This window comes from Notamacropus eugenii, chromosome 3, assembly GCF_028372415.1.
Source record: "Notamacropus eugenii isolate mMacEug1 chromosome 3, mMacEug1.pri_v2, whole genome shotgun sequence".
NCBI classification, from domain to species: Eukaryota; Metazoa; Chordata; class Mammalia; order Diprotodontia; family Macropodidae; genus Notamacropus; species Notamacropus eugenii.
Genome location: NC_092874.1, coordinates 345,751,513 through 345,765,417, shown reverse-complemented (window position 1 = coordinate 345,765,417; position 13,905 = coordinate 345,751,513). Strand labels below are relative to the sequence as shown.

The 13,905-nt window shown below is 34.9% G+C and overlaps 1 protein-coding gene across 1 annotated transcript in view; it reads right to left on the bottom strand.

Moving 5' to 3' along the window:
• The window catches only part of SNX2 (sorting nexin 2), a 78,032-nt gene that overhangs the window by 15,395 nt on the left and 48,732 nt on the right, over positions 1–13,905 (bottom strand). The window contains exons 7-10 of the mRNA XM_072597165.1: positions 8,992–9,070; positions 1,827–1,902; positions 811–924; positions 464–557 (exon numbers count right to left, since the gene is read on the bottom strand). Of these exons, the coding sequence (XP_072453266.1) occupies positions 464–557; positions 811–924; positions 1,827–1,902; positions 8,992–9,070 (363 nt within the window). The remainder of the gene's footprint in view (positions 1–463; positions 558–810; positions 925–1,826; positions 1,903–8,991; positions 9,071–13,905) is intronic.

Sequence of the window (13,905 nt, the reverse complement as noted above, 5' to 3'; positions counted from 1 at the left end):
ATTTTATTTTATTTCTACTAAAAAAGTCCTTAAGACTTTAGTAACTCAATGGCAGCTAGGCAGTGCAGTGGGTAAAGCGTGGATTCTGCTGTCAAGAAGATCTGAGTTCAAATTTAGCCTTTAACACTTACTATATGTGTGGCACTGGACAAGTTAGTTTCTGCCTGTTTTCTCATCTGCAAAATAGTGATAATATCAGCATCTGCCTCCCAGGGTTTTGTGAGAATCAAATAAAATAATATTTGTAAAGCACTTAGCACAGCTCCTGGGTCCTAATAGGCATTCTATACGTGTAATCTACTTTTAAACTGCAATTGCAAATCAGATTCAGACAGGAACAAATAAGCTGAAATAGACAAGAGTATCCTTCCACTGCTATTGGACATTTTGTTGTCTTTCTGGAACAACATTATGATGCCTTTAGTTTAATAAGGTTCTAAACTCACAAAAGAATAAAGCCAACCTTTCCTATGACAGACCAGGGCTTCAACGCTGGCATGAAGTTTCCTAAGCTGTTGATCCAGATTCTCAAATTGCTGCTGCTTTTCTTCAAACCACTAGGAAAAAATGAAAAATGGAGTTAATTTAGCAAGAACAAACCACTATAAATTGGGTTACCAATAGCAAGATATACTCCTTGTTTTAAAGCAACAAATTAGCCATGTATGGCCATGGTGGCCGACTGATGCAGCCGAGAACTAAACTCAATAAGCAAATTAATATCCTATTTTCTACTTCTACAGCTTTAAAATGCAATTGTTGAGGCTCATTAATTCATCTCATTATTCAAGTCGAAAAATCAGCTCTTACTGCATCCGATTCATTCATCTTGATTGTCATTTTGTTGACAGCGTCGGCAGCCTTGTTCACCATCCTCAATATTCCTGCTCCACTCAGAGCCTGAGTGTTAACTGCTCTCGGCAGCTGGAATTGAATGACAAATAAGGGCAAACAAACCGGTTAAAAGCCTAGAGGTTTAACTGGGCACAGGAGGGACTGAAAAAAAAAAAAAAGGATGTTGTGTTTTCTTCACTCTCATACATTTCAATATAGCAGGACCTCATTTCTCAAATATACTACTTGTACATTCTCAAAGGAAAACTTAAAAAATGGACTTTCCATTTGCTTTCCCTCAGCATCTTTTTACATTTAGATGGAACAAACACCCTGTTTGTCAAACGATATTAAGAAATTGCCAAGAACCTTAACACTAACCACCTGTTTGCTAGCAGGATAAATTGTTAATAAAGAAAGGGGGAGGGAATCAAATTTTTTTTAGCCTAGAATTTATATTCACAAAATAAGGGATTAATTTCTTAGTACCAGTCTTCAAATCTGAGAGTCTAAATCAGGTAATATTTTGGCTAGAACTCTTTTGAATCTAAAATATCAGATATATATATATATATATATCTACAGAACTTTAATCCCTCAAATATAGAAAAGGGAGGTAAGAATGTTGACATAAAATAACGCATTTCTTACCCTAACATTAAAATTTTTATCAAGTGCTTTTTATAAAAAACATTTTTGCATAAATGATATGTAATTTTATACAGATTTCCAACAATGGACTTAAGCAACAACCTAGTCTATTTTTAAAAGGCAATAATATTTAGATTACTATTTAAATGTTAGCTTTGTTTTCAAGAAATTATTTCAAAATTTCTGTTAAAACAGGTATTTTTCTTTAGAAATTGAGTTAATTTAACAAACTAAAATACTAAGAAAAAATGTAGTGCAACTGATAAAATTCCATTTTTGACATGTCATGTCGGAGGAAATAAAACAATAAAACCCAAAAATTAAGTAAATAGAAATAGCACCTCAGAACTCTCTAGGAACTGCCTTAAATCAGGATCTTGAAGCAATGTTGGATGTTTCACTGTACGTTGAAGATACCTAGGTTAAAAATATTGGGATTCTATTTCAGGACAAAAAGTGTTAAAATATTTTACCTGGAGAATAAAAATTGGTAAAAACAAAACCATACTATCATTTTACATTCAACTTAATTTCAAGTATTTAAAGAGCTTTTAATGATTGAAAAGTCTTTAAAACAGTTTCTCTCCCCTCCTTTAAAGGTCAGAATTATTTTTTTCATACCATGCCTCCCTCTTTCTCAATTCTACATAGCAGAAACAACAGCAAAACAAAAAAGAGGATCAGCCATTATTTCATTTAGTTTTATGATTATGGAATTAGACCTAGGCACAACCTTAACGGCAATCTAGTCCAAACCCCTAATTATAAGTACCTTTACACCTCCTCAAAAAAAAGTGAGTCCTGAAAGGTTAAGTAACTTGTCCAAGACCACACAAAGCAGGAGGTGACAACCTGGATTCATTCTGGCTCCACATTCATCCATTCTTCCCCTGCAATGGGGTTAAGTGATTTACTCAAGCAAAATAGTTTCTTCCTAGTTAGAAGACCTAGGATCAAGCAAGGTAAGGTTTGCTCCTCTTAGTCTTGTTAATATTTTATGTAAAGTTAAGGAATTGGGCTACATCAGTGGTCTTTAAAGTGGAGTGTGCAAAGGAGACATTAAAACTAAAGAGAACAGCATAGCTTTCTGCGTACTCCTGTGCCGATGCCACTCTCTTTCTCCAAGTGTCTATTGTAAGTGGGCTGGACACTCACTGCCTGCACTACTTCTCATGCACCTTCTTCATCCCCACTTGGCCCTTGGTCCCACATTTCCTTGTCCCTCTTCCTCCTCTCTAATGATAGCCTCTGCAACTGCAATGGTAGTGAACCTTTTAAGTACCCTACTTGGCAAAATAGGGATATTGTAGTAACACTAAGCAATAAAAATTATTCTTAAAATACTACTTATTTCATCTTTATCTTTTTATCTCTTTTACCAGTTTTGTGCACATTTTATAAGATAAATAACATATTTGCATAGCAATACATATATTTAGAAATAAATATGAAAACATATGCAAAAGTACATATGCAAAAATATTACTGATAGAGATGTACAATCAGAAGAGTTGAAGAGTTTAGTCGTCACTTAGTCAGATGATCTCTGAAGTCCCTTATCTCCTGGATTCTATGATCCAAAATTGCTTTCTACTTTATGTTAGGTTTCTGGTGAGACAAGAAACTGCTAACTTCATTCAGTGCAATGACTTGGAAAAAATGCTAATATATTTATAAGGTTATTTCTTGAGATTTCTGTTCTCAGCAGCACTACCCAAATGAAGGGGAAAAAAATTTCAGAGGTTCAAATTTTAAAAATCAGTTGATTTTCGTCTTTACTGACAAAGATCAATGGAAGGAACAGGGGATTTTTAGTTCAGAAAACAGATTTGGGGAGGAATGACAGTTGTCTTTGATGGGCTGTCATGTGGAAGACGATTTGCTTTGCTTGGTCTCAGAGGACAGAACCAGGAATAATGGATAAGAGGTACAGAAAGGTCAAGTGAAATCTGATAAAAGGGAAAACTTCCTAACAAATGGAGCTATTCAAAAGTAGAATGGGCTGCATTCTGGAGGCAGAGGGTTCCCATCACAGTAAATGTTTTTCAGAAAAGGGTGAATGGCCACTTGTAGGATATGTGGTATGGCTGAATTTCTTATTTTTGTCACATTTGGCCCTCTGGAACAAGTGCCATTTTATTACATATATAATGGGGTCAACATTTTGGGAATAATATAGATATATTTTTAATCTTAAATATTTATAAGCATATCTATAAAATGAAATAAACAACATTATACACCTTCATTCACTCTGGAAAGACATACAAGAATAAATGAAATATTAACAGTCTTGCAAGTTACAAATTCCTTCAAGAAAATCCAGAAGAAATCCTTAATTTCAAAGCCAGTCATCTTAAAGTTACATTTGACAGTCACTCACACCCTAGGAAAGACCTGGATACCAGGCCAGGTACAGGCAAATCAACCATTCTTTTTTATTGTTCTCTAGTTTTGAACACTATATATATGTATTTGGGTGGTGGAAGGTGGGGAGGTTAAAATTACCCTGTGATTTCCTCACTGTAGGAAATTTCCAACACAGAACTCATTCCACTGATGAAGATCAGTAATTTGTCTGTATGTCTTAAACAGCTGCCTGGGTCAGAGAGCAAAAATTATTTGCCTATAGTCACACAGCTAACAACAAAGGCATGATGTGAACTTTTTTCCCACAGTAAGAGTTTGCATTTTTATTTTTTTGAGGAGTTACTATTTTACCATTAAATAATACAAACTAGAACTTCAACTTACTACTTACAGTGGATCTCACAGTAAATATAATTTACCCTTTAAAGTGCTGCAATCTTGTTTTTATCAATTGATATGGTAGAAAATATTAGTATCTTATAAAATTCTGCCAGTATTTGGCAATGAAAATAGTTTTCCTCTAAGTTTTTTCCCCTCCAAATCCTTCATCTTTCAAATTTGATAACAGAACTTGAGAGTTTGCAGGGACTAAAAAAAATTTCTAATCTCATTTTACAGTTCAGGAAACTTCAAGAGGTGAAACAGTTTCCCTGAGGAATAGATCGTTAATGGCAGAGCTAGAACAGGAATCCAGTTCTGCTAAGTTTCCAGACCTATGCATTGCCTGGTACATCATCAAGTCGCCTCTCATCTCTCCCCTAATTTTTTCTTTCTTTACTTTACCCACTAAAGTAGCAAATAAGCAGGGAAATAATTAGGAAGAGAGGGGAAAGGAGATTGCTAGGACAAACTAGAGGCCTTGCTTGGCTTTCTTTAATATTAAATGAACATGCTCTTCACATTACCCTGTTCCTTCTGTCTCATTTTCTCTCTTTTCTCCACTGAGAATCTCACCGGCACAGCCTTTAACAAAGACTAAGTGAGGAAAATGTCCTCACAAAACAGCCAAGCCAACTGCCAATATTTCCTTAAAACTATCCTTACTGCTTCACTCTGCATGAAGGTGCAATAAGCACTATGCTTCAGGAAAGGAGGCAAGAGATTCAAATTATGTGTCCTTGGTACAATAAATCTTCATTAACTTACTGATCAAGCATGCCATCTAAAATAGCTCAATTGCAATCACTGAATCATATAGGTCTGGAAGGGTCTCTCAAGAGGTCATTCTCTTGCTTTCAGAATGGAAGATTATGATTAAACTATGACCTTTCTCATAATTTAGAACCAGAAAGTTCCTTCTAATGCTAACCTAAATTCTTCTTGCTGTATAACTCATTCCCTCTTGCTATACAACAAACACTAACTATAATACACATGCTATGCTTTCTGAACCACAGTAATCATCATTTAAGACCTTTCTATTAGTAAATTACTAAAAGGTAATTTTTTTTTATTCTAAGAAATTCTCTTATAAGTTGAACTTTTATAATATGAATCAAGAATGATGACATAATTGTAAAATCATAATTACCTAGATCTTCATTTATAAATGCAATTTAACATTATAAAGCATGGTGATTAAATGTGACAATCAAAAGTATGTGATTTCACTTTATTAGAAGTTTAAAAGTATTTGATTTTTGCACTACTTTTTATATCCAACACCAAATTTATGTTTTTTCTATGCTCTGTACTTATTAAGTTCGTTTTGCAATCCCACATTTTTCCCTCTAGATGCATTAGCTACTTTCCTTTCCTTGACTGCTTTTCATTTTCATACTTCCCTTTTCTATTTAATTAGGAACACAAAGAAAAGAAATGATAAAAAAGTTATCAGTTCTTTTTTAAAGAGGTCTTTGGCTTTCTGACTCATCATCTCAGTTTTTAAAGCCTATTATGAATTATTTTATTTAAACTGGGAAATTGGCTTTGGTTGTGAGAAAGTATGATACAGCGGCAGGTTGGGAAGGTAATTATTCAAAGCCCTCATTTAATTCCAAGTCTCACTATGCACCTATAATATTTTTTAATTTCTTTACACATGGAATAACTAAATAAAATGTTTCCTTTAAGTGAAAAGTTAGGATAATTAGATTGCTTATACTAGCACTGGTTATAGAATGATTTAAATTTTAAAATAGTTCCAATTTGGGAGGAAAGAAATCCTGTAAATTCCTGATACCCTCTACAACAACTGCTGGATCCTCTTTTTCCTTGCCAGTCTGCTGGGTTCTGGCTTGAGTCTAGACTACCTGGGAGCTGGTCTTTGTACTGATCCTATGGAAAACTGAAGACAGCAAGCTGTAGTGGAAAACATACCCTCCAGGATCACTGTACAGATTCCACCTTTGATGTTCACTTTCCATGTGACCCTTGGCAGTCACTGAATCTTTCTGAGCCTCAGTTTCCTCATCGTTAGAGTGATGACATCTATGGCTCCTTCAAGCTCTACATTTGGGGTTAGCAGGAGAGGCACCACAGGGAGCAGCCCCCTCAGCCAAAACTGTCAGGGACAGGTAGTACAGACAACAACGCACTGTTTCTGTGACTTTGGGCAAGTCACTTACTGTCTCTGGGCTTCAGTTTGTAAAATGAGGGGTTGGACGACACAGGTCAAATCTAAGATGATAAAGATCTTAGGTATTAAGCTGTTAAACTTCATGTAGAGATGAAGTATGAAGTATGAAGGTCTTATGTCTAAGCTTGATGGAATAAGAAGGTGGCTAGACACTGGCTGGCCACTGGATGGTCCCTTAAAAAAAAAACAAACAAGACACACTCTATATGGAGTCAGTTGGAGCAGAAGAAAGCCTGAAGAGAGTCAGCAATAGAAGAACCTAGCCCCTGAGACGGAATAGCTCCTTACCCTTCAGGGTTAGGGAGAAGGGAATGGCTCCATGGCTCCTCCATCCGAAGACACAATGTCCAGCAGTTAGCCAGGTGAGTCAAGGCAGGAGATAGCTCTAGGGAGCAAAGAGCCCTGCAGTACTAGAGGTGTGAGCTGCTTTCTCTAACGTGCCTTTCTATCAGTATATCCAGACTGTGTGCTTTCCCTTCCCATGATGCTGTGTGTAGCTGTAAGAGAGGATAATCCCGGTTTATGGGGTAATGTTTTTATGATACCTTCTCAGTAAATAAATGCCTTTGCTTTGAGCTGTGTTTACTGGCTATTGATGGAAAGTATTGAAGGACTACAATTTTGGGAGTGTAAACCAACAGAAAACTGTGAATCTTGGGGTAACTGCTTTCTCTGGGCTACTCAACAATTCACACATGTAGGTGGGTACCCAAAGTTCTTGGGACTATATTCCTAATACTACAGCTCAAGCCCTAACTGGTATGTTTATCTATAATATTGCAGTATATTACCACAGAGGTACATACTCAGGGGACACATGACCAAGGTGACAGACTTCTAGCACTGCAGGGCCTTGATGTCCTTTTACTTCTCATTGTATCTGCACATTGTACCCACTGCTCAATTAGACTTCTTGGGCATATTCTGTAGCATAACCCCCAATGGCCAGAGCTGGCTCTCCTCTTGACTCACAGAGATTATTCAAAATCTTTTCCTGCATCAGCTCTTAGTTGTCTCCCTCCTGGGTTTTAGGTGTCCTATTACATCAATAACTCCATTGCAAGACTCTAAGGCAGGTAAGGAAGGGAGGATGAAGTAGCAAAGGAGAGAGCAATCCTCTCTCTCTCTCTGTCCCTGAGAAGTAAGGAACTACTCTGCCTCAAAGGATCGGTTCATCCTCTATGGCTAACTTCCTTATCTCCTGTCAGGGGTCGCAGTCCTTAGAGTCGTCTCTTACCTCAACTGACTCATTACAAAATGTGTCTTGCTTTTAAGGGTACATCAGGAGTGCACCAACTCTTTAGTCACCCAACGCAAACCCTTTAATTTCATCAAGCTTTCATCTTCACACTTTGTAAAGGAATAACAAAGTACAACCATGTCTTTATACTTTAAGACCTCAACACTGATGCCCCTGTTGTGTGCTCTTTATATTCCTTGAATTCATTAAATGGACTAAAGGAAAATCAATTGACAAGATTTCTTCTGATTAATTCTTCCTCCTTACTATATCTATGATCCTATGATTCTGTTCCTGACAGGGTCACAAGTAGGAATGGGTAGGATACCATTATTACTATCACTAAGTACTCTGCTCTGATTCCTAGCCCCAGTTCCAAGCTTTGATCCCTGATTAAGTCAAATGGAGTGCTACCAGTTCTGCTTCTAGTCTGAAAACATCAGTAGTCCAGATAGAGGGCCTAGCCCCAACTCTGGTGTTAGCTACTTCATTTCCTGGTTTTATATTCCTAGAGGGAGGGGTGTGTGTATGTGCATACATTTATTTAGAAAAATGAACCCCTTAGTACAGTAAGAAGGGAGTGAACTTGCACAAAGAATATACTTCATCCACCCACATCTCACTTTCCCTCCACAATAGAGGCTGACTATTTATACCTTTAAGATATAAGCCGGTTTTTTTTTTAAGTTAGGGAGGAACCATTTATCAATCTTTAATATTCAACTCTATTATAATAACATAGTACTGCTTACTAAATTGAATGACTGACAGATAAACATTTTCAAATCACAGATCAAATCCCATTACAAAACTTCAAGGAGGTATATCCAAATCCTATCATTTTTGCATACTATCCAAAGTAAACATATTTAATACTAATTTAAAAGCAACATTTTTTGTTCAGCTTAACAATGCTTAATTAATTGTTCACACCCATAAATAGTACAGACCTAATGATAATGTAAAGAAAATTCTTTTGCCAAGTTTTCATTTGTTCCATTAGAATCAATGAAACTTTATCTAACTTTCAATTCTTCCTTCTAAAGAAAACAGCAGATGTCTCTCATTTCTTTTGTTCTGCATGGCTCAGGAGCATCATTAAGTTGCTGCTGACCTTCACTTTCAATGTATGTTTGTACAATACAACACATAATCTGTGGCTCTGGTCATTATTATATGGACAATGGCTAAGTATTAAATACAGCACTATTGTTGTGGGACATCAGGTGTAACTTAGAAACACTTGTTTCATCACAAACACTGCAATGAGATGAGATCTAGACTACTGAAATAACGAAGAAAAGATATAGAGTGTTACCTCTCAAGGGCTGCTCTCCTCTTTTCTACAAATTCAGTGGATGATGAATCTTCTTTCCCAACTTTCACTTTGGTCATGCCTTTGAAGATATTAAGCAAGTCTTGAATCAATGTTTACAGTATTTGAAACAATTTTTATCACAACTATTGCAGCAAGGAATTCTTTCCTCTACATTTGGGTATTACAACCAAAAATACAATAAAAGTTCAGCCAAACAAGAAAAGCATGAAGGACAGAATTTAAAATTAACATTTAAAATTCTGAAATTGATGCTATATATTAAGGAAAAAAATTTTAACTTCCATGAAATTTCCTCACATGAATGACACATGCCTGTCTGTCTCTCAGCAGTTATACAAATCCATAAACTAGCCTGTGCTGCATTTTTGCCTCTTAGAACAGAAGCATAAAGTAAGGTTTCTTCTGCTTTAGTTACAGTAATAGAAACATATCTTATATAAATAAAAATGTATTTGAGAAATTTGTAAAATTGATTTTTAAAACAGGAAATGAAGTTCTTTTCATATTTTCATTCTTAGGCAGTATTTAATAATCTACTTGCCTAGAGAAATACAAAAATAAGTGTGATTTATTATTATCATATCTTACTGGCCACAACTTTAGGATGAATTCTTTTAACAGTATGACAGACTCAAAACTCTGACATGAAATTTCCCTACTAGAATGTCATAGCTAGTATCTTAAAAATAGCCTAAGACAAATATTATGAAATACTGGTTATTGTGATTATCAGAAAAGTTTTTCTCATTATTGAATCTCTGGAACACTAGGGTTCAAATTAAAACAAATCAATATAATGCTGTATTCATTCCAAAATTTCATTCATTCAAAATTAATTTTCTAACTGATAAATAGTCAAAGGATATGAAAAGGTAGTTTTCAGATGAAGAAATTAAAGCTAATTATAGTCATATGAAAAAATGCTCTAAATCACTATTGATTAGAGAAATGCAAATCAAAATGACTCTGAGATACCATATCACAACTATCTGATTGGCTAACATGACAAAACAAGAAAATGCTAAATGCTGGAGAAGATGTGGGAAAATTCAAATACTAATGCTATGATGGTGGAGTTGTGAACTGATCCAGTCATTCTGGAGAGCAATTTGGAACTATGCCCAAAAGACTATAAAAATGTGCATACTTTTTGACCTAGCAATACCACTTCTAGGTCTATATTCCAAAAAGATCATACAAATGGGATAAGGACTCACATATACAAAAATATTTATAGCAACTCTTTTTTGTGGTGACAAAGAATTGGAAATTGAGGGATGCCCATCAGTTGGAGAATGGCTGAACAAGTTGTAGTATATGAATGCAATGGAATACTATTGTGCTACAAAAAGTGATGAGCAGGCAGACCAGAAAAACCTGGAAAGATTTATATGAAGTGATGCTGAGCAGAACCAGAAGAACATTATACACAGTAACAGCCACAGTGTGCAATGACTAACTTTGACAGACTTATCTCTTCTTAGCAAAGCAAGGATCTGGGACAACTCCAAAAGGCTCATGATGGAAAATGCCGTTCACATTCAGAAAAAGAACTATGGAGTCTGAATGCTGAGTGAAGCATACTATTTGCTCTCTCTGTTTCTTCTTTCTCATGGTTCCTCCATTTGGTCCTAATTCTTCTTTACAACGTAACTAGTGTAAAAATATGTCTAATGTGAATGTAAGTGTAGGACCTATATCAAATTACATACTGTTTTGGGGTGGCGGAAGAGGAGAGTTGGGGAGACTATTTGGAACTCAAAATCTTATGGAACTGAACGTTGAAAACTAAAAATAAATAAATTTATTAAAAAAAAAACAACCAACTAATTTTAGTGCTATTACTTCATATATGACGAATTTTTTAAAATATAGATTTTCTGTTGCAAAATTTAAGAATAGAACACACCATAAATTGTAATTATTCTTAGGAGTTAGGTTACTATAAATACAATTTGCAGAGTCTAATGTTTTAGTTTTAGTCCTAGAATGATAATAGCAATTCCTAAACACCCTAAAATCAATTAAAATGCTTGATGGTAATGAAATGGTATGGTATAGTATAGTATAGTATAGTATATGTATAGTATTCCCAGAGGAACAGGTCAAGAATTAATTATTTCACAAAATGTGATGAGCAAATTGATCTTAATGCAATAACCCTTCTTTTCTTTACAAAAGTAAAGTTTTTCCTTTCCTCTTGTTGTATCCTAGAAGGGCCAATTATGATTTGATGGCAACCCAGTCAGCTAATAAGAATTTTGTTCCTAATTTTGTGGCGTAGGCTTCAGAGGCTAGTTGTGTAGGTTCTTTACATGGAGTCTATGATTTTTTTAAAAAGTGCATTTAGTAACTATTTCAATATAATTGCTTCCCTTTATAATCCTATATAATTTATTTTATGCATTTAAAAACATTATTGTGAGAAGAGACTCGTGGATTTCTGACTAACAAAGGGGTCCAGGACATAAAAAGTTAGGAATCTCTGAATCAGAATCTTTTTATATTGTCAGATCTAGATAAAAGTGGGAATAGCTATATTACAAAGGACATTACTAAACTTATTCAAATGAGTTCAAATGAATCAGAGCCATGTTGCTTATATTATAATAATGGCATCTTATTTTTTTGTTTTTAAAAAAAGATTATCTTTTATCATTTCACAATTAGTATTACGAAAAATGTAATTTGGCATGTTCTCTCTCAATACACATACTTCACTGTAGTTAACTGAGAATATACTCTTATGAACACTTAGAGAAAGCCATATAAGCCTTCCTAAATTTCCACCTCTCCAAAAAAAAAATAAAGAAAATAGCAAAAACAGAGTGTTCCAAAATGTTTCAGTATAAGTGATAATAGCTTAAAACTGCACTAAGATTTTTGGGACACTTTGTATATCATCCATACAACTAGGATGATATTCAGTATTTGAGGATGTATAATCATTTTAACTAATTCTTAAATATGAAGTACCCTTGCTTCATTTTGGAATTCTGCGGAATATAAATATATCACATGATAATTCTACAATTATATTTAATTTTATACTTAATTTTCAGGGGAGAGGGGAAGTCTATTATTAAATATTAAATACCATAGCAATTTTTTAAATATAAAAAACATAATACCATGCAAGAAGAAAAAGTAAGAGATCCCCCATTTAAAATAACTCTAGACTGTAGAGGGCCGGGCTCTGGACCGTGGGCCCCTGGTGAGCCCGGAGACGCCCGGGGTGAGAACCTGCCTTCGGGTGCTGGGAACGCCCCTTCTGGAGCTGAGCTCTGCCTCCAGGGTGGAACATGGGAGGAGCTACGGCAGGGTATATAAGGGGGAACACGGGAAGGTCGGGAGGACTGGGGTAAGCAATAAAGTGCAGTAAACAGCCCCCTCGGGTGTACTGTTTGGTCATTCCCCTCCCCCACAGGAGGGGGCCAGAACCACTGGAAGACCTGTATAGCAGGTGGCTTACAGGAGAGGTAAGCTTCTAGGCGACGGCCCCGGGCAGGCCCGGTGCACTAGACAGTATAAAATATCTGGGAGTACACCGACCAAAACAAACCCTGGAACATACGAATAAAATTATAAAAAAACTTTTTATACAAATAAAATCAGATTTAAATAATTTGAGAAACATTATTATTTACAGGCAGGCAAGGCCAATATAATAAAAATGATAATTTAACCTAAAGGAATTTACATATTCAATGTCATTCCAATTAAAATTACCAAAAATTTATTTTACCAAATTTTATCAAAAAATTATTTTACTAAATTAGAAAAACAATAACAAAATTCATTTAAGAGAGCAAAAGTCAAGAATATCAAAGGAACTAACAAAAAAAAAACACAAAGAAAGATGACTTAGTGGTACCAGATCTTAAACTACATTTATAAGGCAAAACTAGCTGGTACTGGCTAAGAAATAAAAAGGCAGATCAGAGGAGCTGAGTGGACATAGAATTTACAGAAGCAGATGAATATAGTAAACATGTATTTGACAAGTAAAAACTAATTATTTGGTAAAAATTGTTGGAAAAACCAGAAAGTAGCATGGCAGAAATTGGACATAGACCATTATCTTACAACATTTATCAAGAAAAGATCAAAATGGATACATGACATAGATACAAAGACAGTATAAGAAAATTCAAAGAAATATACATATAAGAACACAGACTTATGGATAGGCGAACAATTTATGAATAAACAAAAGATAGCAGTATGACATATAAAACTGATAATTTGGATTACATTAAATTAAAAAGATTTTGTCACATGAAACAAATGTAGTCAAGATCAGAAAGAAAGTAGAAAACTGGGGAAAAGTATTTATAGAGTTTCTCAGATAAAGGTCTCATACCTCAAATATAAAGAATTTTGTCAAATCTATAAGAATATGAGTCATTCCCCAATTGATAAGTGGTCAAAAGATATGAATAGGCAGTTTTTCAATGAAGAAATAAAACGAATTTATAATCATACCAAAATGCTCTAAATCACTACTGTTTAGAGAAATGCAAATTGAAACAACCTCGAAATATCATTTTACACCTACCAGATTGGCTAATATGATTAAAAGGGAAAGTGACAAACATTAGAGGGGATATGGAAAAATTGGGAATTAAATTCACCATTGGTGGAACTGTGAACGGATCCAACCATTTTGGAGAGTAATCTGGAATTATGCCCAAAGAGTTATTTAACTGCCTATATATTTTAACCTAGCAATACTACTGCTAGGCTTGTTTCCCAAGATGTTTAGGGAAAAAGGAAAAGAACCTACATGTTTGAAAATATATATAGTAATTCTATGGTGGCAAAGAAGTGGAAATTGTGGGGATGCTCATCAATTGGAAATGGCTGAACAAGCTATATATGATCGTGATTGAT